This window comes from Eptesicus fuscus, chromosome 3 (assembly GCF_027574615.1).
Source record: "Eptesicus fuscus isolate TK198812 chromosome 3, DD_ASM_mEF_20220401, whole genome shotgun sequence".
In the NCBI taxonomy this organism is placed as follows: Eukaryota; Metazoa; Chordata; class Mammalia; order Chiroptera; family Vespertilionidae; genus Eptesicus; species Eptesicus fuscus.
Genome location: NC_072475.1, coordinates 7,145,342 through 7,168,781, shown reverse-complemented (window position 1 = coordinate 7,168,781; position 23,440 = coordinate 7,145,342). Strand labels below are relative to the sequence as shown.

The 23,440-nt window shown below is 54.9% G+C and overlaps 1 protein-coding gene across 1 annotated transcript; it reads left to right on the top strand.

The window, feature by feature from the left end:
* The first annotated feature begins 2,159 nt into the window (after positions 1 to 2,159).
* On the top strand, positions 2,160 to 23,072 carry TMPRSS3 (transmembrane serine protease 3). Its single transcript, XM_028151865.2, has 12 exons — positions 2,160 to 2,268; positions 7,629 to 7,739; positions 8,903 to 9,019; positions 9,417 to 9,540; positions 11,499 to 11,624; positions 12,722 to 12,765; positions 13,791 to 13,956; positions 14,639 to 14,808; positions 16,637 to 16,732; positions 19,259 to 19,401; positions 20,042 to 20,194; positions 22,976 to 23,072. The coding sequence occupies exons 1-12, from the start codon at positions 2,175 to 2,177 to the stop codon at positions 22,991 to 22,993; spliced, it is 1,362 nt and encodes a 453-aa protein (XP_028007666.1). The 5' UTR covers positions 2,160 to 2,174; the 3' UTR covers positions 22,994 to 23,072.
* Positions 23,073 to 23,440: the final 368 nt, after the last annotated feature.

The window sequence follows — 23,440 nt, the reverse complement described above, 5'->3', positions numbered from 1 at the left end:
TCTAGGGGCCTTCCTCCCCCCACCCTGTCCCGTCCCTCACTGAGCCCCTCCCAGCCTCACCCCTTCCTAGCGTCTGTCACCACCTGAGACCACAGGTGGATGCTCTCGTCCCTCTGCCACCTGCTCTGAGTCTAGATGCCTGGCCTCATGGCAGACGGCCATGGATATTTGTGAATAAAAGAGAGCACATTTCACATCCACCGGGCCCAGAGCGGCAGGGCCCTTTCTCTCCCGATAAAACATCTTCCAGCCGCTTTGTGTGCAGAAACCCCTTGGGGCACAGAGGCCCCCGAAGAACGGCCTGTGGCGTCTCTGTAGAGAGTTGGCTGTGAGACCGGTCAGCTTCCCTGCCTTTTGTCTTCAGAGCAGCTTCAAGTCTACACTTGGGCTCAGTCACATGGGGGGACGGAAACCCCCACCAAGCCTTTCCCCTGCCTCTTGGTGAGTTTGCTCCGCACTGGGCCGGACCGCCCTGCTCTTTTAAGTAACCGGAGTGCCTGCGTTCCGAAGGCTCTCTGACGTGAAGGTTCTGCAAAGGTGTGCTTACCTTACTTACTAATTAAAGGGCAGCCACGTTCCCCCCTCCCTGGTCCCCGCGGTCATACCGCCGATGGCTACCCGATAGCCACACGCGGGTTGGGTTACACCGTCGCCCACGATCATGCCATTTGCGGTGGCGATTGAGTCGACAAGGCTGAGTGACTTGGAAATATTTCCCGGTCGGACTAACCCGTTGGCCGCCGGCTCACCATTCCGCTCGCTTTGATAATGAAAAAGGAAATTAGTTGTGCTTTTCGTGATGGCGGCTCCAGAAATGGTGAGTTCAGTGGGTGGTGGGGAGAGGAGACGCTACTGACGGATGGCGCCTCTGCCTTTCTCCAGGTCGTGACCCCTGCCAGCGATGGCGTGTTTGGGGAGGGACTTCCTTGCCTGGGTTCCCGGCTTCAGGGAGCATTAGAGCATTTATTCTTACTCTTGTTCCAAAGTTCGGCTGTGCAATTTGCTACCTGCTGACGGCTAACCAGCCAGAATCAAAGTCAAGGATGCTGACTGTGAATGCATTCCTTTTCTAAGATGCTCTTCAAAGCTACTCTTACGGTGGGAATGAAATAAACGTTTTTAAGCGCACACTCTGGCTTCGGTTTTCCTATGAGCACGTGAACCAGCACGGAGACAAAGTCTGCTTTAAATGGCTTCATAGTTCCTTTTTGGGTTGCACACAGGACAGCAGGTGGACGGAAAGGAAAGAAGACAGGCGCCCTCAGAGTCTGTGCTCTGGGCCTGTCCGGACCTCTGGGTTTCAGTGCGCTGAGCGGGCACGCCTGCTGCCTGGGACCGGGACTGCGATGTGGTTGGGACATTCGGCCCTTCCCTCGATCCCTCCACCCCTGGTGGAGTCACTGGGAATCAATTCCAAAGGCTCTGGCCTCTGGGGCCCAGCGACAGGAGGAATTCTCCTGGAGAAAACAGAGCCCCAGTGTCGCGTTGGTGCCAGCCACTCCTCCCTTTGCTGTGAGCGTGGGGCGGGGACTGGGCACCCCAAGGGCCCGGATACTTTCATCCTTAATTGGGTCATGGCTGTGAGAGCCAGGAAAGCTACAAATACTGTGGGCCAGTGTCCCCTCCCGGGGGCCGTTGACACTCGAGGGGCTCGGACATGATGTGAGTATCGGAACTTCTTATGTTTATGGAGGCTTATCACATGTGCAGGCAAAGGGTCGAGTTTATGTGAGACAAACAGCAGTGATAAAAAAGAGGAGGGATGTGCTTTGAAAGTCATTTATCTTCTGTGAAAATCCTGGTACGCCAGCCTCTACATGGCAAAAGGCCGTATCTCTAAAGCCGGGTACTCGGCTGGTTTTAAGATTGGTCGAACAAGCATGGGGAACGTCGTTGTTTTAGAAGAATTAAGTTCGTCGTGGTTCGCTGACTCCCGAAGTTTCTCTGTTATCCGTTGTAGCTTAGGAAGCAATGCGTTCTCACCTGAATAGTAGTTTTGATTCATCGGTACTGAGTTTGCTTAATGTGGATTGTCAGATTTCAAAGACTGAACACAACCAAGATGCGTGTGAGGCTGAAACTATAAGCAGGGAAGCCAACACTTTCTGTTCTCCCTGGTGAAGGAGGTGGAGGTGGAGGTGGAGCTCAGCCCCAGAGGCCCTGAAATAGTCACCATGGGGGAGAACGACCCGCCGGCCGCCGAAGCCCCCTTCTCCTTCAGATCCCTGTTTGGCCTCGATGACCTGAAAATAAGTCCTGTTACACCAGGTAGGTGGGAGCAGGTGTGATTTCTGCACGACCCTCCCTGCCCTCCCCTCTCCCTCATCCACCCCCTCCCCCCGCCTCCCCGATCTAGATGACAAATGTGGCAGAGGGCTGAGGGTCCCTCTGGGGAAATATCTCACCAGGAGTCCTTACCCTAAACTCATGTGATCCTTTAGTTTACAGACGGGGTATCAGAGGGGCTGTTTTGTTCAGCCCCTTGCGGACTCCCTGGACATGGGTGTTTGTATTCTCTGAGGGAGAGTTTCAGGAATGGAGGCTCCAACTGCCCCTGGGATTTAGGGGTCGGATCCCGGCCAGACTCTGAGCCCTCCAGGAAGTCCTGAGAACCTGCGCTCACCAACCCTTCCCGAAAACTTAAAATAAGACGGGCATCTCTGAAAGTATTAGATGCTTAGATTAAATTCCAACAGCAGACAATGGAGTCGCTCCTAGCAACAGAGGGAGAGAAGTTGGAGGCGTAAACAAGTTACGAATAGGTGGAGAAGCAGTGGACTCTAGTGCCGCTCCAAAGAGGCTCTTTCTGGTCAGAGTCTATGGGATCGGTCACAGTGAGCTGTGCTCGCTGGTCTTGGACGCAGTCAGGAGTTCTGGCCTCGGGGGCTGTGAAGGGGACACCTGGCTGAGATTCCAGAAAGCATGAGTAGGGGCTCCCCTAAGGATTCCTTTCAAACCACAATTGATGTTGGGGGTTAGTGGAGAGGATGGGAGATGGGAGGAGGGATTCCAAGTAAAAGAAAAGATACACAATTTAAAACTACTTCTCCCAAATCAACATAAATGTAACTTTTAAAAATACCCCGCAGTCACCGGACCCCCCAGTTTTACCTGGTTTTAATGTCTGCATTCCTTCTCTTGCTGCCCTTGCCTATAAGCACACGTTTATACATGGAGCCGACAGACAGGCATTTTTTCCACGTGCTTTTGGTTTTTATAAATGCCTTTTAAAATAGCACCACAACATTCCATCAAGCATATGTGTCACATAGCCATTTTATCATCATTTGACATGTAATTGTTTCTAATGTTTTTATAATATAAATAATATGAACATGAATAGCATTATATATATATATATATATGCTAATTTTTGGTTATTTCCTCATGGATTCCTAGTAGTGGGAAAAAACAAATGTTTCACTTTTAATAAAGCAATGTATTGTTCATTATGGAAATTTGCAAAATACAGTTAATAAAAAAGATTTTTTAAAAGTTGCCCACAATTTTACCATTACTCAGGGATAACTCTATTAGCACTCTTTGTAGGATTTCTTGCCTTTTTTCTTTCAACATATCTATATTTCCCTTTGGAAGTGACATATACTCTTTGTACCATTTTGAAGCTTTTCTTTTTAACTGAACAATATCATGTTAATTTTTCTATGGCATTAACTAATTAAATATTCTTCAGGGTTTAGCAAACTAGGGCGCATGGGCCAAATCTGGCCCAATGCCTGTTTTTATAAATAAAGTTTTATTGTAACACATCCATTTATTCACATATTGTCTATGGCTGCTTTCATGCCATGGTAGAGCTGAGCAGTTGCCACAAAGACCATATGGCCAATAAGTTTAAAATATTTACTATCTGGCTCTTTACAGAAAAAGTTTGCCAACCTCCTTTCTCCGTCATTTAAATGTCTCTATACCATTTGTTATTTCACCAGTTCCTTCTGATGGTCATTTAGGCTGTTTCCTGTGCACCAGTATTATAAATGTCACTCCTCTAAGTATCCTTATAGGTAGACATTTGTGTATATTTATGATGGCATCTTAGGTTAAATTCCTAAGACTGAATTTACTAGGTCAAAAACTCCATCCATTTTTAAACTTTTGGTACATATTTCAAATTTGATTGTCAAAAAGCTTACACAGTGCAAACTCCTATTGACTATACTTGGCGGTCCATTTTCTTTCACTTTGGACTATAGTGAGAATAATAATAATAATAATAATAATAATAATAATAGATTGGGAAGTTGATAAGTAGTTATGTCTAATTTGTGTGTGTTTTTCATCTCCAGAGAGGTTGAATTTTTTTCTATGCTTGTTTATCATTTGCATTCCTCTTTGGAGAGATGTTATGCATCTTGCTTTTTCTTCTAAGCATGTTCTCAAAGACAGAACAAGAAGGGGGAGTGGGGCCATGCTAGCGCCCACAGGGCACTGAAGGGGCCAATGTGAACGGTACAAATGTTCTAACTGAACAACCTTTGACTCCACGATCTGGATTCGTTTCCTAAATTAACTCTTAGATAGAGAACAACTGGAATAATATGATTATTATAATAATACTAGAGGCCCAGTGCATGATTGAATCATGCACGTGTAGGGTCCCCTACATGCTTTCGCTTTCTATCATGGGGGAGCTGGGTGCCTGTCCACTGGTGCACCAGGCCTTTCAGAAGCCTCCGGCTTCGCACCGGAGGCTTCTGAAAGGCCTGGTGCCTGAGCGGACAGGCACCCAGCTCCCCGGCTTTTGATGGTCCGCAGTGGGATGTGAGCTCGCTGCCCCAGAGGCCCCTTCTGTGCTGCAGCACAGCCATGGCGCAAACACTGAGCTCGAACCGCTACTGGCAACGCGAGCTCAGCGTCCCGCCGGCCCAATCGGCCACCCCGGCCACCCCGAGTCCCGCCCGCCCCCCGCGCCTCCTGGCCAATCGCGGGCATAGCGAAGGTACGGTCAATTTGCATATTTGTCTATTATTAGGTAGGATCATTCTTAGGGTTCTGCTGATTTTTAAATTGTAAATGGATTGAAGGCATCTCAGCAGGGGCCAGACAAACTTGGTGCAGGCCTTTGGGGAGTCGGGGCGGGTGGCCAAGAGGCTTCTGCTCTGTTAACTCAAGACCATGCTCTTGTTGCCTTGAAAGGAACTGGTCTCTAACCAGGAGAAAACAACCTTCATTATCATGATGTCATCCATCCATCCATCCATCCATCCATCCATCCATCCATCTTACTAATATTTATCAGGAACTACCGGGGCCCGGCTGTGGTGGCTCAGTGATAAGAGCATGAACCAGGAGGTCATGGTTTGATTCCTGGTCAGGTCACATGCCTGGGTTCTGGGCTTGAACCCCAGTGGGGCACTTGCAGGAGGCAGCTGATCAATGATTCTTTCTCATCATTGATGTTTCTCTCTCTCTCTCCCTCTCCCTTCCTCTCTGAAATCAATAAAAATTAAAAACAAAACAAAAAGAACTACCAGGCACCAGGTGCTGTCCTGGGTGCCGAGAAGGCAACTATGAACAAACCGCCTGCTCATCCAGGCCAAAGCAAAGAGCTTGGGTTCGTCTCTCTGTCTCCCCTCCTTTCTCACGCTCTGTCCCCATGGTCACTTAGGACTGTATGTTGCACATGTGTCCTTATTTCCCTTGCTTTCTTCTCTTTTCCCTCTTATCCTTTTCTTTTGCTTACTTTCTCCTTTTTTTCCTCCCAATCCCCTTTTTCTTCCCACCCCCATATTTAAATTCTCTTCTTTTTAAGGCTGCCTTGAATTATTGATTTCAGAGAGGGAGGGAGAGGGAGAGAGAGCTAGAAACATCAATGATGAGAGAGAATCATTGATCGGCTGCCTCCTTCACCTGCCCCATTTTATAATCATACGATTGCCAGCAGGTGAAGTTGTGTGTTTCCAAAGATAGGTGGGGGGAGATCTTCTTGGCTCTTTCACGGAAGACCTCTCGGCTCAACGTCTCCAAGACCCGGAGAAGAGAGGCAGGGGTGGTCTCTGAGCGATAGCCTGGCTCTTGGAAGGCTTTCTTCACTTCCTTCATTTCAACCTTCCTAAATTAAGGGAAGACAACTTGGGCGTGCATGGATTTTCAGGACTGATGAGCTAATTTGCCTAAAATGGCCTGTTCCTTTGAGAGTAAAGGGAGCCATGGAAATTCTCCTGGTTGTGCAGAGAGGCTTGTACTTCTGGGCATCTTAATGCTCTTCACATCTCCTTTCCACCCAATCTGCCTGGGAAGGGTCTGGTACAAGCTAACAAGCCAGCCTGTCACAGTTCCAGGGATGCTGGCAGAAGACAAGAAACATCCATGTCAGACACAAAGGACTTTATTACAACACAAGTGGCACCTGCATCCTGTTTGAGTTGTTGCTCTTGCCCACCAAGTCCCGTGGAGGTGACGTGGAGCAGCCCGGGCATAAGTTGCACACACAGTGGGTCTGCATTACAGCTGAGGAACCCACGGCAAAGGGAACCCGAATCTTTATAATGGACTATAAGCAGACCTGCACGAACTTTGCCTCAAAGGAAGACATTATATTTATTAAGCTGGACAGTCAATAAACCCATCCCTTACCCCAGAGAAACACTGTCTCTATCTTCTAAGGCTGTTTGCTCTGCCAACATCCTCAGAAAGTCGCTCTGGAACCAAGGCCATCGGTGCCTCTGTGCACAAGATCCATGAAGAATGGTCCTGCTACATCATCTGGTGGCCCTGCTACATCATCTGGTGGCCCTGCTACATCATCTGGTGGCCCTCTCAGAGGTCCCAGCCCTCCCTCTCCAGAAAGTACCCTGTGTGGATTTTACACATCACCCTCGTCTGTGGGAAAATGTCCTTGAAAGTTGGTGCCCTACTTTCCCTTTCTTTTTGGTTTCCCAAGGCCAACGAAACAAAGCAGGTGGCTCAACACAACAAATATCACCTCACCATTCTGGAGGCCAGAGTCTGAAATCAAGGCATTGACAGGCCATGCTCCCTCTAAAGCCTGCAGGGGAACCCTTCCTTTCCTCTTCCTGGCTTCTGGTGTTTGGTTTTGCTGACAATCTTGGTCTTTCTTGACTTGAAGATGAATCACCCCGATTTCTGCCTTTACCTTCACATGGCCTCTCCCTATGTCCCTTCATATCATCCCCTGTGTGAGTGTGTATGTGTGTGAGAGTGTGTGAGTGAGTGTGTGTGTGTGTGTGTGTGTGTGTGTGTGTGTCTGCCTCTGTGTTCAAATTTCTCCTTTTTGTAAGGACACCAGACAGATTAGGGCCCATTCTAATGCCCTCATTTGAACTTTACTACCTCTATTTCTAAATGAGGTGACATTCTGAGACCCCAGGGGTTAGAACCTCAACATATTTGTTTTGGAACACACAATTCAACCTATAACACTACTTCCTAACCTAAGGTGAACAGAATTGGGTCAGGGTTGGAGAGTGTGGGGCTGAACTTCCAGAGAATGTGCCCTGGCTGGTGGCCCTTCTCGAAATGAAGGCAACCTTCTTTGACTGGGACATTCCCTGCATTTGAGGGAGGGAACATGAAGCGAAATGTTAAGTTTCCTTTTATTCAAATTTGCTGCTCTGTGCCCCCCTCCCCCTCATTTGGGCTTCCAGATGCAGATGCAGTGGCCGCGCAGATCCTGTCTCTGTTGCCGCTGAAGTTCTTCCCGATCATCGTCATTGGGGTCATCGCACTGATACTAGCGCTGGCCATCGGTCTGGGCGGTGAGTGTGATGTATTATTTAGGAGGCTCTCAACTCCCTAGCCAGGCACTTAAACTTTCATGAGCTCCCCCCACCCCCATCGTGGTGCCACCGGCCACCCAGCCTTAATTACTGGAGGCAAACATCTTTCGGGGTTGCCGGCTTTGAGTTCGACTTGCCTGCGTGAATGTAAAGCCAGCCTGGGGCCCAGCAGGGGCTGTTGGCCACGCTCGGGGCTTTGTCACCACAGAACCTGCCCAGTTAGAAGTGTCCACGGGCACCTGATGAAATAGAATCCACAGGCAGGAGGCGGGTGCAGGGCTGGGGGAGAAGACAAGGAGGCCATTCAGGCCAGGCCCAGCACGCCTGCTATTTTTAAAAGAAGGTGCTTGTGGCTTTTGGGAAAGTGAGTCATTTGGATGGTCTCTCGTAGGGAACACTTTCCCAGTTTCTCTTTCAAATAACTGGAATGCAGATGAGTGTAATTCTCCACCTGCCTGGCCATGTGGCCCGCAGTTTCTCCACTCGCTGCCCAGAGTCAGAGACAACAGGAGGTGGGGGGCAAAGAGTCCTCGCTCAGGGCTCCTGGCTCAGCTGGCTCAGCTGGTCGGTCTGCAGACATGCACTTTCTCTCCTGACCTTGAGCCCTCTGGGGTCTAAGTTCACCTCCAGTTGTGGCTCAAGGCCACTTAGTGAGACGGAGTGGGGTGCAGCAGCCCCACCCCCTGGACTTCGGAACAGAAACTGGGCTGTAGTCAGAGAAAGATAAATATCACATGATGTCACTCATATGTGGGATATAATGATCAACATAATTGGATGAACAAGAATAGATCCAGAGACAAATGGTAGGGGAGGGAGTGGAGGTTAGAGAGCAACCAAAGGACTTGTATGCATGCATACTAGCATAACCAATGGCCACAGACACTGGGGCGGTGGGGGCTTGCCCGGGGTTAGGAATGGCTGGGTGGGGGGGTCGTCAATTGGGGAAAAAGAAGACATATGTACAACTTTAGACAATAATAAATAAATAAATAAAAAGAAACTGGACTGTGACACAGGTGCAGTTTCAATGGTGCTTCATTACTGATGGGCAAGCTCAAGGGCCTGGGGCAGGTGGATAGTTGTTATGCTGCACACTGAGGGAGCCCTCTGTTAACGTTCCCATCTTCTCCTGTCCTCAGTCCACTTCGACTGTTCCGGAAAGTACAGGTGCCGGTCGTCTTTTAAGTGTATTGAACTCTCAGCTCGGTGTGACGGCGTCTCGGACTGCAAAGCCGGGGAGGATGAGTACCGATGTGGTAAGGTCCTGCCTCTTCCCTGTAGACACGAGGAAGTCAGCACCACTGGGCCCTCGCCTTTCCCATCTGTGAAATGGGTCCAAGTTGACGCTAGTGTCAAATTATGTTCTCAACTGCAATCCATCGGGCCCCCAGGAGGTCCTGGGCTGAGGTTTAAGGGTGGTGGTGTTCCATGAAGCTTAAATTGGGATGAGGAGACCCCATGAGCAATAAGAGACCTCCAAGAGAGTTCAGGGGGTCCGGGCAGCCGGAGGTCCCTGCGAGGATGGGGCGCTGTGGGCGAGGAGCAGGTCAGACTCAGCAGAGGAGGGCCTGGGCCGGCTGCAGGGAAATCTCTGCGGGCGGCCTCAGGGCTCTGCTGGCCACTGACGGGTTGTTGTGCCCGGGCGCCGGCCAGTCCGTGTCAGCGGTCAGAATGGCGTACTCCAGGTGTTCACAGAGGCGGCCTGGAGGACCATGTGCTCCGACGACTGGAAAGGCCACCACGCTAGCATCGCCTGTGCCCAGCTGGGGTTTCCAAGGTAACGTAAGGAGCACCTCCCGGTGATGGGTGGGACATGGATAGTGGTCACGGTGAGACAACTACTTGGGCGCTTACCCGGCTACACCTCCTCTCACATTGCACCCTCGTGGCAGCCCCACGGTGCTGGACACCATCTTCTTCACTTCAAGGTGTGCAAACCAGGCCCCGGCACACCAAGTGATGCTCAAGATCACTCAGGAAATGGCATCTCGGGGAGTGTCTCAGGGCCGGGAGAGACCCAGGTGCAAATAGGTGATAATGTGATGAAGAGCTTCAGAGATAAAGACAAGCCCGACCCTCCAGCGCCCCAGGTCTCAGCTACGGAGCAGCCTCCGGCACCACCCCTCCTGGTCCTCGGGGCCACGTCCTCATCCCTGCACACACTCCCAAGCAGCCCCAGAGAACCAAGTGCAAAAGTCATCAGTTTGATGAAAACACAAGTATTCATAACAGTTGCCTAGCAACGTGTAGGAGAAAGAACTGTTGTAGTGAAATCTTCACTTTTCCGTGTTGTCTGTGTGACTTCACTGTTGTCTGTGTGACTTTTTTTGTTTTGTTTGCACAATAATGACACATTTTCTCCTTGGTGCAGGGGCCTCTTTCTCTCTCCTGTCCCTTCCTTTGACGCGAAAACTGCCATCTTCCACAGGAGCCTGCATGTCACCCTCCTCTCTTTGCTCTTGATTCTGAGCTCAAAGCAGGCAGGCTCCTGAGTCACACATGCCACATAGGAAGTGAGCGTGGCGACAGGGGTGACCTTGAAAACACATCCCTGTTTGTAGCTAAGGAAACGAGCTGGGTGGTTAAGGCTCACTGCTCTGAATTCTCCAGGACCCTCCAATTTCAAACTTGATACATCATATTCTTAGCTCCTTTCTCCAAAGCCTGTGAAACCCCAGAGGCCTTATACCCCTGAGGTCTGTCTCCATCTCCCCAGTGACTCAGAAATCAGCTGCAATTCGAGCTCAGCGACAACAGCAAACACCACCACTCAAGTGCCTACAAGAACCCTGTAGACTTTCCTCCTTGTGAACAAGCACTGATACAAGCCCCCCGCAAACACCCCTCCCCCCCCACACTCCTTAAGTTGGACCTTCTTTACCATGGTTCTCCAGGAGGCCTGTTTCCTGACGCTTTCACCGCGTGCTTGCTCCTGGTGTCCCCTGATGCTCTTCCTCCCATGTGTTTGTTCTCTGACAGGGACCCATGCCTCCTCTGGGCAGACTGGGAAATTATTCTCCCCAACCTATTGATCTTGGGGTGCTCGGCATCCCGACTTTGGTGCCTACCTGAAACACCCCCCTAGTTCTATGCTCTGTTCCCTCTGGGTCTTGCTTCAGGCCGACCAGAGGTCGGTGCAGTGGAATGTGTCAGGGGGTCCCACCCAGCTGCATCAGTGGTCCTCCCGCCCAGGTGCCTGGAGCCTGTGCTCATGATGGAGCCCGAAGGGCCCTCCATCCCAGACTGCACCAGGTTTAGGATAGAATGCCTTGATAAGTTGGCAAGAAGAAACCATTGATGGTTTGCGGGGACACAGTGACATCCCCCTGGTATATCTGTAATAGTGCGATTTGGGCACACTGATTATTTGGGGAAACATGGCTATGTTCCCCAGTAGGATACCTGTGATGCTGGGACTTGGGCACATTGACAATTTGGGGGATACACTATATCCCCAGTAGGATACCTGTGATGCTGTGGCTTGAGCACATTGACAATTTGGGGGATACACTATATCCCCAGGAAGATGCCCGTGGTGCTGTGACGTCGGTACATGACAGTTTGGGGGTACATTATGTCCCCAGGAAGATTCCTGTGGTGCTGTGACTTGGGGACATGACAATCTGGGGGTACACTATGTCCCCAGGAAGGTGTCTGTGGTGCTGTGACTTGGGCACAGTTGATTTGGAGCACGGAGTGAATTTCACGCCACATCTGTTTCCAATGTGCTTGTAGCTACGTCGGTTCAAAAACCCTCCGAGTGGACTTGCTTGAGGAGCCGTTCCAGGAGAACTTCGTTTCCATCAACCACCTCCTGCCAGACGACAAGGTGACGGCTCTGCACCAGTCGGTGTACGTGAGGTGAGCGCCAGGCAGGCCGCTTGCACGCGGTCGCAGCTCCGCGAGGACACAGAGGCCTGGGCGTGTTTCCCCCGAGTCACGGTGGGGCTGGCCACGTGGTTGGATGGGTGGACACGCTAACCCCAAACCAGCAAACGTGGCTGGCAGAGGAAGTGGGGGGGGGGGAGAGGAGGAACAGTGACATACACGTACGTGTAGCCACAGTACTGTACCTCACACAGCACGGGCTCCCGCGTGTTTCGGGGGCAGGAAGGAGGGAGGGGCAATTAGAAAGAAGAAAGAAACATTTTTGCTCACAAAGCCCTTTAACGTGTACCATGTACTGTTCATGTTCCTCAAAGTCACGAGGGAGGTAAATGAGGTGTCCTTATGACGCCAGGTGCCTGACGCTGAGAGGGGTCACCTCCCTGGTGAGAGTCAGGGTTCTGAACCCACGTTCCGAGGCTCCCCCTGATGCCTGGACCAAACCCCCGGAGGCGTGTGTCCTCTGCCCGGGAAACAGTTTGTCATCCTGTCCGTCCTGTAACTGACAGTCCCCCGGGGCACACATGCCATCCGTAGGGACAGACCGTTTAAAGGCAGGCCTGGGGCTCTGGCAGCAGGAAGTTAGGAAGGGGTCCGGGTGGATTATGAGAAAAGCAGGTGCCACTCCCCCCACGCAGGGGGATGCCCGCCATTCCCGGGGGGTCACAGCTCTGCTCCAGCAGTCCCATCCTAGGCGTGTGTCCCAGGTTTGAAGGACTTGGTGCCAGGAGAGCCTGCCACCCGTGCAGTGGGCACTCCAAGTCCCCCAGTGGCCAGTGAAGGACATTGGGGTAAAAGTGACACGGAAGCAACCCAGGTAGATGTTTGCATGACGGCGCATTGTGCACCTGATCGTCAGCTGCGCAGAGCTGAGCAGCGCACCCCGGCCATCGCCTGCAGTCCCGCACGCTGCCGGTGCTTCGGGGGAATCCTGTGACCCAGGCTACAATTGCACTCTGTACTCAAGAGCAGGGGAATAGAGCTTAGCTCTCTTTGACCCCAAGATTAAGTTAAAAATGGTCATTTCACAGCCTCGGGAGTTTGTCATTAAGCCCACTCTTTCTCCACTTCAGGGAGGGGTGTGCCTCGGGTCGCGTGGTCACCGTGAAGTGCACAGGTAAGAGTTTTAGAAACACGGAGGGCAATGGAAGCCAGAGCTCGCTCACTGATCCCCCCTCTCCTCCTCAGGGTCCCCTCCTCCTCGGGGTCCCCTCCTCCTCAGAGTCCCCTCCTCCTCAGGGTCCCTCCTCCTCGGGGTCCCCTCCTCCTCGGATTCCCTCCTCCTCGGATTCCCTCCTCCTCGGGGTCCCCTCCTCCTCAGGGTCCCCTCCTCCTCGGATTCCCTCCTCCTCGGATTCCCTCCTCCTCGGGGTCCCCTCCTCCTCGGGGTCCCCTCCTCCTCGGGGTCCCCTCCTCCTCGGGGTCCCCTCCTCCTCGGGGTCCCCTCCTCCTCGGGGTCCCCTCCTCCTCGGATTCCCTCCTCCTCGGATTCCCTCCTCCTCGGGGTCCCCTCCTCCTCGGGGTCCCCTCCTCCTAGGTGCCCGGTGGGAGTCTGTGAACTCCACCTCTGAGGAGGGTCAGCCCAGTCTCACCTGTCAGGTGGGGGAGGCGGCCCAGCGTGACTTCTCAGCAGCAGACTGGACCATGGGCATGAGGTCCTGTCACTGTAGTGACTCCAGTGGCCTGACTTCCTCCTCCTCCTGCCCCCTCCAGGGACAGTGCCCCAGACCCGACCCCCCCCCCACCCCCGCGGGCGGTCCTTATTGCTGGTGGGGTGGAGGGGCAGCATGTGGCTGCAGGGGGTGGGTCTGGAGGAGGCAGGCAGGTGTGCTGGCACCTGTGTTAGTGAGGCGGGGCTGTGGGAGGCTCCCCATGCTCCTGCTGTGCTGTCATCACCCAGGCGCATGCACACAGGGGGTGGGGTGGGGGTACCGCCAGCATCGGGCTCTTTGCTCCGATGGACTCTCCCCACTGTACCCCCACGACACCCCACTCTTCCCACGTCTCAGGGGGCCTGTCCCCACCCCTCACCATGTGCCTCCCCTCCCATAACTCTTCTGGGCTGTAAGCTCTGTGAGGGGGACAGATGTCAGGGGAGGAGGGTCTGTGGGATGGACCCCCAATCCCGTTCTCCCCGGGCAGCCTGCGGTCTGAGGAGGGGCTACACCTCGCGCATCGTTGGGGGAAACATGTCCTCGCCCGCGCAGTGGCCCTGGCAGGCCAGCCTCCAGTTCCAGGGCTACCACCTGTGCGGGGGCTCCATCATCACCCCGGTGTGGATCGTGACCGCTGCCCACTGCGTTTATGAGTGAGTGCTCTGACCTCCTGGCAGGGGTCCAGTCCGGGCCACGGTGGGACGGGGCGGATTTGGGTGGTCAGTGGCAGGTCCAGGAATCAGGCCAAGGGACCACAGTCATATCCACGTGGAGGGACCTTCCCTCCTCACGTGGACCCGTCGCCGTGGGCTGCGGAGACCTCAGGCCGCGGTTCTCACAGGAAAGACAGGACGCTCCCACGCAGGAGGAAACCCGCCAGCGTAAAGGTCTTAGACCCCCTGTAGCTGGTCACGGTGGACCAGGTGGCCGAGAGGGTGACAGTGCAGGGTTGGGGGGGCAAAGAGTCTCCCCACAGTCTCCCTCAAGGGAAGTGGGCAGAGGAGAAAGCCGCAGAAAACACTCAGCTATTTGGGCTCCCTGTTATTTTTGCCTCGCTCAGAGGTGCAGGGAGGGAGGCCACTGCAGGACATGTGTGTGTGTGTGTGTGTGTGTGTGTGTGTGTGTGTGTGTGTGCGCGCGCGCGCGTGCGCAGGGCGGGGGGTGGGGGGCTCCTCTGTGCTTCTGCAGGGCATGGGGGCTGAGGTGGATTCGAGCACAGGCAAGCAGGGCCGTCCACGCCTGCCATCTCCCTGGGGCTGGATGGGGGGACACCTGAGGCCCGTGGGTGAAAGGGGCTGGACTTGCCCCGCTTTACCTCCAGTCTCCTCCTTGCAGCCTGTACCTCCCCAAGTCCTGGACCATCCAGGTGGGCCTCGTCTCCCTGCTGGACAGCCCAGCCCCCTCCCACCTGGTGGAGAAAATCATCTACCACAGCAAGTACAAGCCCAAGAGGCTGGGCAACGACATCGCCCTCATGAAGCTGGCGGAGCCGCTCCCCTTCGACGGTGCGTCCGGATTTCTTTGTCACTCGGTGGCTCTCACGTGTCTCAGGGGAATTTGTAATCGCTTGTGGGGCCTCTTTAGGACACGCTTTACAGTCCTTGTCAGGTAACCCCAGCACCTGACTCACTTCCGGGTGGCATCAGGTGACTCTCTTCTCGTGAAGGTGGGCATTTTCCTGGTTCCTGGTGAGATGGGAAGTTTCCCATCGCATCCAGGACTTCCAGGCTGTTGTGCTGGGAGACGCCGGGTCCCACCTGCATCTTCAGGGTCAGCAGGTGGTCACCCAGTTCGGGGCACTGTGGGCTGCGGTGACGCTAACTTCATTCCAGAGCCTCTGCGGCTCTACTTTGATCAATTTGGTTTGTTGGGTCCCCCGGGGCTCCCACTGGTGCCACGTTCTTCCTGCGGTGCCACCTAGAGATAAAAGGGACTTGCCCGGCCAGGCCACCTGCTGCCTCTAGGGGTGGAAGGGGCCTCTCTGTCCGGTGCTAGTCGCGGTGAGGTCCCCCGCCCGTGGGCCACCCCCCTGCCCAGGGTCTTGATCCTGGTGAAGAGAGGAAGTGAGTCCCAGGCCAGCCAGCGGGTGGTGGGTCCTTCCTGCAGCCGCTTCCTTATGGTTTGGAAGGTACTGGGCATCTTCGGCTCCTGAAATCCTCAGAAACATCCTCTCATTGAGCAGGCTCTGTTTCTCTTCGGGAGGGGTCAGGATATGGCCTGTGGAGGTTACAGAAAAGCCACAAGGGATGGAACTTTCACACTTTTTGAAGCTGCAAACGAAGCCTCGTGAGCCCACTCCCAAATAAAACCTTCCTCCCCCAGGGTTACAGCAGCGTGGGGTGCAGGGGGTGCAGGCGGGGCGATGCCAGTCAGCAAGGCCTCATACAGGAGCTGAATGTGGCACCAGACCAGCGGCGGCAGAGTCAGCAGCGTGCTAACCGCAGGGCACATGTAACACGTGACACAAGTCCTGCCAGAGAAACAAAGAGAAATTGTAGAGGTGGTGCTCATTTGTTAATTATTATAATGACTAGAGGCCCGATGCACGAAATTCGTGCAAGAGTAGGTCTTCCTCCACCCGGGACCTGGGCTTCCCTCTGGCTGCCGGCAGGCACCTGGACACGGGCTTCCCTCACAGCCCTGGCTTCGTCCAGAAGGATGGAAGGATGTCCAGAAGGACATCCAGTCTAATTAGCATATTATGCTTTTATTATTATAGATGTTTGATTTATACAAAATGAGGTGCCAACACTTGTACTTGGATAAAATTAAAACGAACCCTCCCCGTAGTCTTTCTCTACCTTCCCATTATTGTTGTACCCAGAAGGGCTTAGCATATCTCAGACTGTGTTCACGTGAAAGCCCCGTGACAGCCGTGGCACTGACTTTGGTGGCGGCTTGTGTGACACAGCCCACATGGACAGGTGAGCTGTGGCCTCCAGGTATGTCAGGAGGGACAGGATACCCATGGAGGGATGTTCTGTAAAGCCAGGCACCCACAGTCTGGACCAGGAGTGGGCAAGCTGTGGCCCACGGGCCAAACTTGACCCCTTGTCTGTTTTCTAAATAAAGTTTTATTGGAACACAGCCACACACATTTGTTTACCACTGCCTGTGGCTGTTTTTAGGCTACGGTGGCCGAGTTGAGTGGGTGCATTTGGCCCTTTCCAGAACATATGCTGCCACAGTCTAGGGTTGTTTTGAAGTTTTAGGGCTCTGGTCGGGAGGGGTCCCTGCTCTGAGCTAATGGCTTTCAGATGACCTGGGGCTTGACCTTTCTTTGGGAGATGGTTAGCACCCAGAAGTGAGAGTTGTTGTTTCCTCTTTAAACAGAGATGACCCAACCGATTTGTCTGCCCAACTCCGAAGAGAACTTTCCTGATGGGAAGATGTGCTGGACGTCGGGATGGGGGGCCACTGAGGAAGGAGGTCAGTGGCCTGGAGTTGAGATTCTGAGTCCAGGGGGCCTGAAAGGAGAGGGCTGGGGTAGATGTCCACACCAACATGTCCCCCTCCTATGTCCCAACGTGATGTTCCGTGGGACACCCACATGTCCCTGCTGGGGTGCGAGTCAGCTACTCCAACAAGTGCGCAGTCAGCCGAGTAGTTGTTGGTCATGAAACATGGTACCACTTGAAAATCTCAGACTTTCTCGGGAGAAAAATAAATGATGAAGGAGAACTGGGACAGGCTTCCACAGAGAGGCCTTCACACATCAGGTGGGTCTCCTTCATCCTCGAGCATCCTCTTCCTCCCACTGTGTTGACTAAGTGTATAGGCGCCCAGTAGAGACGCCTCCCGAGGTTTATGCAGAAGATGCACTTGGAACTGGTGAGGAGGTTTTGTCTTGTGTGACTTTGGTAGACGTGTTACTTCATCCTACAAAGATCAAGTAGCAAAAGCAAACAAACAGGACCATTGCCATCATCAGAATATAATTAGTAATGGTAACAAAAAATACATGCAAACGAAGCCTGTGCCCTGTTCATCACTACGGGGCACAAATGTGGTCACAATTCTCAGGTGCCCATCGATGGCTTCCCTTGTTAGCAGGGAGAGTATTCATTTTCTGGGGCTGTTGTAGCAAATCACCACAAACAGGGTGGCTTGGAACCACAGACATTTATTCTCTCCAGTCTGGAGGCCAGAAGTGTGGAATCAAGGTGTGGCAGGGCTGGGTCCCTCCGGGGCCTCTGACGAGACCCCCCTGGCCTCTCTCCAGATCCTGTGGCTCCTGCCACCCTTAGTGTTCCTTGAAACGTAGAGGCATCGCTCCAGGCTCTGTTCCGGCTTTCACAGGGCCTCCCCACCCCTGTCTCAGCTCCCCTCTCCTTCCTCTTAGAAGAGCAGCAGTGGTGGAGTGAAGACCCACCCTGATCCAGGATGGTTCCATCTCGAGACTCTCCCTTAATTACACCTGCACGGACCCCATTCCAAACAGCCTAAGGTTGCAGGTGGACATGCTTGGGGGAGGCACCCTTCAACCCAGGACAGAGTGTTCAGTATTTCCTCTTGAGACTTATTAGCTGCATCTGTCCCCTCCGGACTGTCCGAGGCACCTGGGGTTTACCCAGATCCAGAGGCCAGTCCTCCCCACAGCGCAGGGTCTCGCCCTACGGCTGGCCACGCCTTCCTGCCCACAGTGGGCGCTTCTCCCACAAAGGCCTTGAGCTTTGTTTCCCCGCGCGCCAGGGGCTGAGCGGAGCGATGTGACCCTGCCTGTGCTCACAGCAGCCCTGAGCCGGCACTGTGCTCCTGCCCACTTTGAGGGGAGGAGGCAGGTGCTGAGCACCTTGCTGGGCCTCACACGACCAGGTGGTGGAAGGTCTGGGATTGTGTTTGTGCTCCCCATCCATGGCCCTATTCGTGCTGTTATTCATGAACTTGGAGTGCCCAACGAGGATCCTTTTGTCTTCACTGGGCCCTGTGTACCGAGTAGGGACAGGTTCCATCTCAGCCCGAGCTCACGGCCAGGCGGTCCTCACTGCGGGGCTGGTGGACATGTGAGCGGATTAGGGAAGCCCGTGCAGAAAACACTGTCACTCACACTCACAGAACAGTTAAAGTGAGCGTTTTGGGGAGCGCAGACCCACACCTGTGGATACATGCTATAGGAATGAGAACGGGGGTGCCCCGCTTTAAGCCTTTAAAGCATAAAGATAATCCAGTTTACCAACAGGCTAAGTTAGAGGGCACCAGTCTTGTCGGGTTGGTGCTGAGGCTGATCCACGGCAGGTGCGTTAATTTTCTGTTGCTGCTGCAACAAATGACCCCCATTCTCTCACGGTTGTGGGGCCCGGAAGTCCTGCATCAGTCTTGGTGGGCTGGGGCCAAGATGTCAGGAGGGCTGCGATGCTCCCTGCCTTTTTCAGATCCCAGCGGCCGCACTCCTTAGCTTGTGGCCCCTTCCTCCATCTTCACAGCCCGCAGCACAGCACCTTCCATCTCTCTCCTCTCTGACCTCTGCTTCCACCATCACACACTCTCCTTTGACCCTTTCAAGGATCCTGGGGTTACACCTGGGGTCCCTCTGGAGAGCCCAGGATCATGTCCCCATCTCCAGTCTGCAAATGTAAGGCGACATGGTCATAGGTTCTGGGGGTTGGAACATGGACGCCTGTGGGAGGACATTTTTGTGCAGACCACCCCAAAATTCCTCCAAGAGCTGTGTGTGACCTTCACACACCTCAGGTTCCCTGCTGTGTGACCTGGGTTGTTCTGAGAACAAAACAGCCTGGTGTGGATCAAATGCTGGACCCAGGGTAGGCCCTGGGCAGGTCCCTGTGGTGACAGTTGCTCCTCCCTCCTCCCATGTTGGTCCCCGCAGGGAAGTGGATGGCTCTGCCATTGAAGTGGCCATGGTGGGAGGTAGCGTGCCCCTGGCCCTGGTCCCCACCCCGGATGCGTGCCCTTTGAGTTCCTCACTGCACGTCACCCCCTCTTCCTCTGACACAGGCGACGCCTCCCCGGTCCTCAACCACGCAGCTGTGCCTTTAATCTCCAACAAGATCTGCAACCACAGGGACGTGTACGGCGGCATCATCTCCCCCTCCATGGTCTGTGCGGGCTACCTGAAAGGCGGAGTGGACAGCTGCCAGGTAGGGGCCTGCCGTGACCTCCAGGGGTCATGGCAGTGGGCAAGGCCAGGCTGTTATGGTGACCCAGCCCATGGGAGAGGCCACTGCCGGCATCTCCCTGTGACTGACTGTAGAGCAAACTTCAGGGCCTGGGGAAGAAGTTTGCTCGAGATAGCACGCCCTTTCCCGGCCAGCCCATGTTTACCAGCTCCCGCTCTGCCTGGGTGCTGGGTGTGAGGACGGGTCTCAAGGATGCTTCCTTCCCAGCCCGGTTCTCAGAGTTTGCAGGGGGACCAAAGAGGTGGGAGGCAGGTGGAACCTGTGAAGGAGGGCCTCCAAAGCCATAGTGGGTGAGACCCCAATTCTGTCTGGGTCCGGAGGTCAGCTAAAGGCCCCTGGCCAGGCAGACCCTCCCTCTGAGAGCTCCCTCGGGTGCACGCAGCTGCCTTGACCTTCCTGGGCTCAGTGTATGTTGGGAGCTAGCTGGGGGCTCCATCAGAGGGACAGAGGACCCACTGTGAGGAAGGCCACGTCAGGTCCGGGGGCTGCCATCCTCACGCTGGACTTTGTGGTGCGGTGACTGGGGAATCCTGAACCAGAACCAGGGACCGCCATGCCGGGGCCTGCTCTGTGGCCCTTAGTCTCTTTCCCTGCTGTCTAGGGAGACAGCGGGGGACCCCTGGTGTGCCAGGAGAGGAGGGAGTGGAAGTTGGTGGGAGCGACCAGCTTCGGTATCGGCTGTGCGGACGTGAACAAGCCTGGGGTCTACACCCGCATCACCTCCTTCCTGGACTGGATTCACGAGCAGATGGAGGTGGGTGCAGTGCCCGCCCAGCTCCCGCTGGTCCCCGTCAGCCCTCGGTGCCTCCAGTCCTGCTGCAGAGCCAGGGAGTGAGCAATCAGTTGTTGATTCGTCAAGCAGTGACTTTGTGGCTCCTGGGTGTGGGACGTGAGCAGGGTGGGCACACATGGGTGACCGTGCCTCCACCAATCAGGGAAAGGAAGAGAAGCAGGAGGAGGGAGGAGAGAGTCCTTGGGGATGGGGTCAAGTAGAGTGGGCATGTGTGTGTGGGGGATAGAGGGTGGGCGAGGGCAAGACAGGTGGGGGAGGACCCCCCATGACCACTGAGGGAGCCAGGGATGGGATGGAAAGTCTCTGCACAGGAGGAGCCTGGGCAGCTCTGTGCTTGGGGGTCCCCCTGGAGGGGACCCGGAAGAGGGAGACAGGTCCGTGAGGCTGTCTTGGAGGAACAGGTGGGCAGGGGGAGCCCTGGAGAAGGTGGGGAGGAAGAAGGAACACCCCCAGAGGAAGGATGGAGACTCCAGAGGGACAGGTGTCAATACCTGCCTGGGAACCAGGTGTGTGTGTGTGGGTGGGGGGGGGGAGGCTGCAGGGAGGTGAGGCCAGGCCGCACAGGAGTCTGGGAAGCAGGGCACCTCCACCTGTGGCCACTCGGCAAATATTTGCCGACTTGATCTTGGACTCTGAGCCCCACATCACGCTTTGGACCAGTTTCAAAGACCTTCTTTTCTTTAATCGAGACAACATTTGCGTGACATAAAATCAATCGTTTTAAAGCGATCCTCCAGCGGCATTTGGCGCATTCACAATGCTATGCGCACCTCTCTAGTCCAGGGCATTTCAGCCTCCTGCAACGAAACCGCGCTAAGCATCAGCCCCTTCCCGCTCCCTCCGCCTCTGGCATCCAGCAGTCTGCTTTCTGTCCATGCAGATCACAGACCTTCTTAGAGGCTCCTTCTGACTTGAAACAGTGGGCTAAGAAGGACTTCAGACTTTCCATGTGAACCAGGGCGTTAACTTCCTGTCTTTCTGGGGAATTTTTGCTGTAAGTGAGAAGTTCCGTAGCAGTTTCCTTTGTGCCAGGCCCAGGCCCAGCCCTGCTGCCGTGAGCTGTGCCCTCCGCAGGTGCCCACAGTCCCTGCCTCAGTGCCCACGGGGAGGGGGGCGGGGCAGGGCAGCAAATGCTGGGAGACAGGCCCTCAGGAAGCATCTGCTGGCGCTCATCGGGTTGTTCATGGGCAGGGTGGCCCCGCCCTAAGCTCTGTAGCACAAAATTCAGTCCAAACCCATCAGCCTCTCACCAAGTGTCAGAGAAGATGGAGGAAGGAGCAGCCCCGCCCTGCGGTGGCCTCGATGGCCCGTGAGGGGGAGCCTGGGGTGCGGACAGCGGTGTGGGCCTGGTGCGTGGAGGGCAGGAAAGCAGGAGCGGGTCTGAACTCGCCCACGAAGCCACGGAGGAGCGCCCTCCACGAGGCTGCACGCAGGGGCCTGGGGGTCCGTGTGACAAGCTGCTGGTAAAGAAAGCTGAGCCTGAAACAGGTGCCAGTGGGAGAAACCGCCTCCCGGTCCTCACGCTGTGGCGGAGGCTGGGGTGGTGCCGCCCGAGGCCTCAGCAGCATCCCGGGAGGCAGGTCCCAGGACCATCCTCATATTGCAGGTGAGGGGACCTGCCGCAGGCCCCAGAGCAGGACTGCAGCCCCAGCACAGGCTGCCTCGCCGGATCGGCAGTTCTCCAAGGTGGGGGTGCACCTCTCCTTGGCTGTTTGTGGACATTGACGCCCCCCGGGTCCTTCTCTAGAGGGCGTGATCAGGTGTGGGGTGGGGTGTCAGGGCCCCCTTTGAGAACACATTGAGGGCCGTGTGGCTCCCCGTTGCGCTTAGAAACGGCTTCCACTCTCTATGACGCCGGGAGAGCCCTTTTGTCTGTGACGGGTGGATCCCTTGATGCCCGAGAGCATCTGAGCTGCCTCCGGCCCACTGAAGGCCAGGGTGAGACCCCCCCCCCCTTTTTTTAATTAAATATATTTTTTATTGATTGATTTCAGAGAGGAAGGGAGAGGAGAGATAGAAACACCAATGATGAGAGAGAGTCATTGATTGGCTGCCTCCTGCATGCCCTCTACCGGGGATTGAGCTCGAAACCTGGGCAAGTGCCCTGACCAGGAATCGAACCATGACCTCCTGCTTCATAAAGCGACACTCAACCACTGAGCCATGCTGTCCAGGCGGGACTCCCCCTTTTGCAAGTCTCTTTCCAGGTGTCCCCAGGGAAGACCGGAGAGGCTCCCCTTCCCAGGAGAGCTTTGCGGGGGGCAGGGGGTGTGTCTGCATTTGCAGTTGCCCCTTTGGAACATGGATGTGAGGGCCTTCCCAGAGCGCACACATCTGGAAGGGAATTGCCTGTACTAGGATGGGACTGCCTGCTGGAGCACCATGTCACCCCGTGGTTGTCTCTGTCTCAATGGGGCTTAAAGCAAAATTGCTCTGACTAGGCCGGGACTCAGGAACACGAGGATAAGAGCTGGGAAGTTCACGTGGAAACTACGGGAAACATGTGGGGTCGGTGATGAAAGACACAGGCCGGCAGGCTGGGAGGGGCCACAGGAGGGAGCTGTTACACAGGTCGGAGGCCCGTGGGGAGCTGGCAGCCTCCGCCAGCAGAGGCCGCGCTGTCCCCATGAATCGCAGCACAGCCGCTGCTTCCCTCCGGTAAATGCCGGGGCCCACTCCATCCTAACGGGGAAGGGATGACCGAAAGTGCCGGAAAGATGACACGCACGTTTCTATTTCTAGAGGGACTTGAAAACTTGAAGAGAAAGCGGACAGGCCGCCGCGCTGAGCTCCTGCCACGACGGAGACGTCCCCGCCCCTCCACCGCTTCCTGGCTGGAAACGTTCGCGAGCAAATGCCGCCGGTGCTCGGCCTGCGGGCACCACCAGCAGAGCCCAGAGGATCACCATCTCTCCATCCAGAACAGTTTGCTTCTAACACCTCCGACGAGCCGCTGGGGTGCTGGACTGAAATGACCCTGCAGTGCCTTTCTGACCTTCACTAAGCAGCGCTACCCTTTCCCGCTTGTCGATTAGGTTTTCTCTGCAGCAGCCCTTCCGCACCAGTGACAAGTCTCTCACGCAAAGCGATGGACGCTGCAGCCACGGGGCCCAGCACTGCGGGGAGTGTCACTGCAGATGCCCCTGGGCACACGTTCTATCCCCGGGTCCCGGAACCAGACCCGCGTCCTCTGCTTGTCGGAACTCC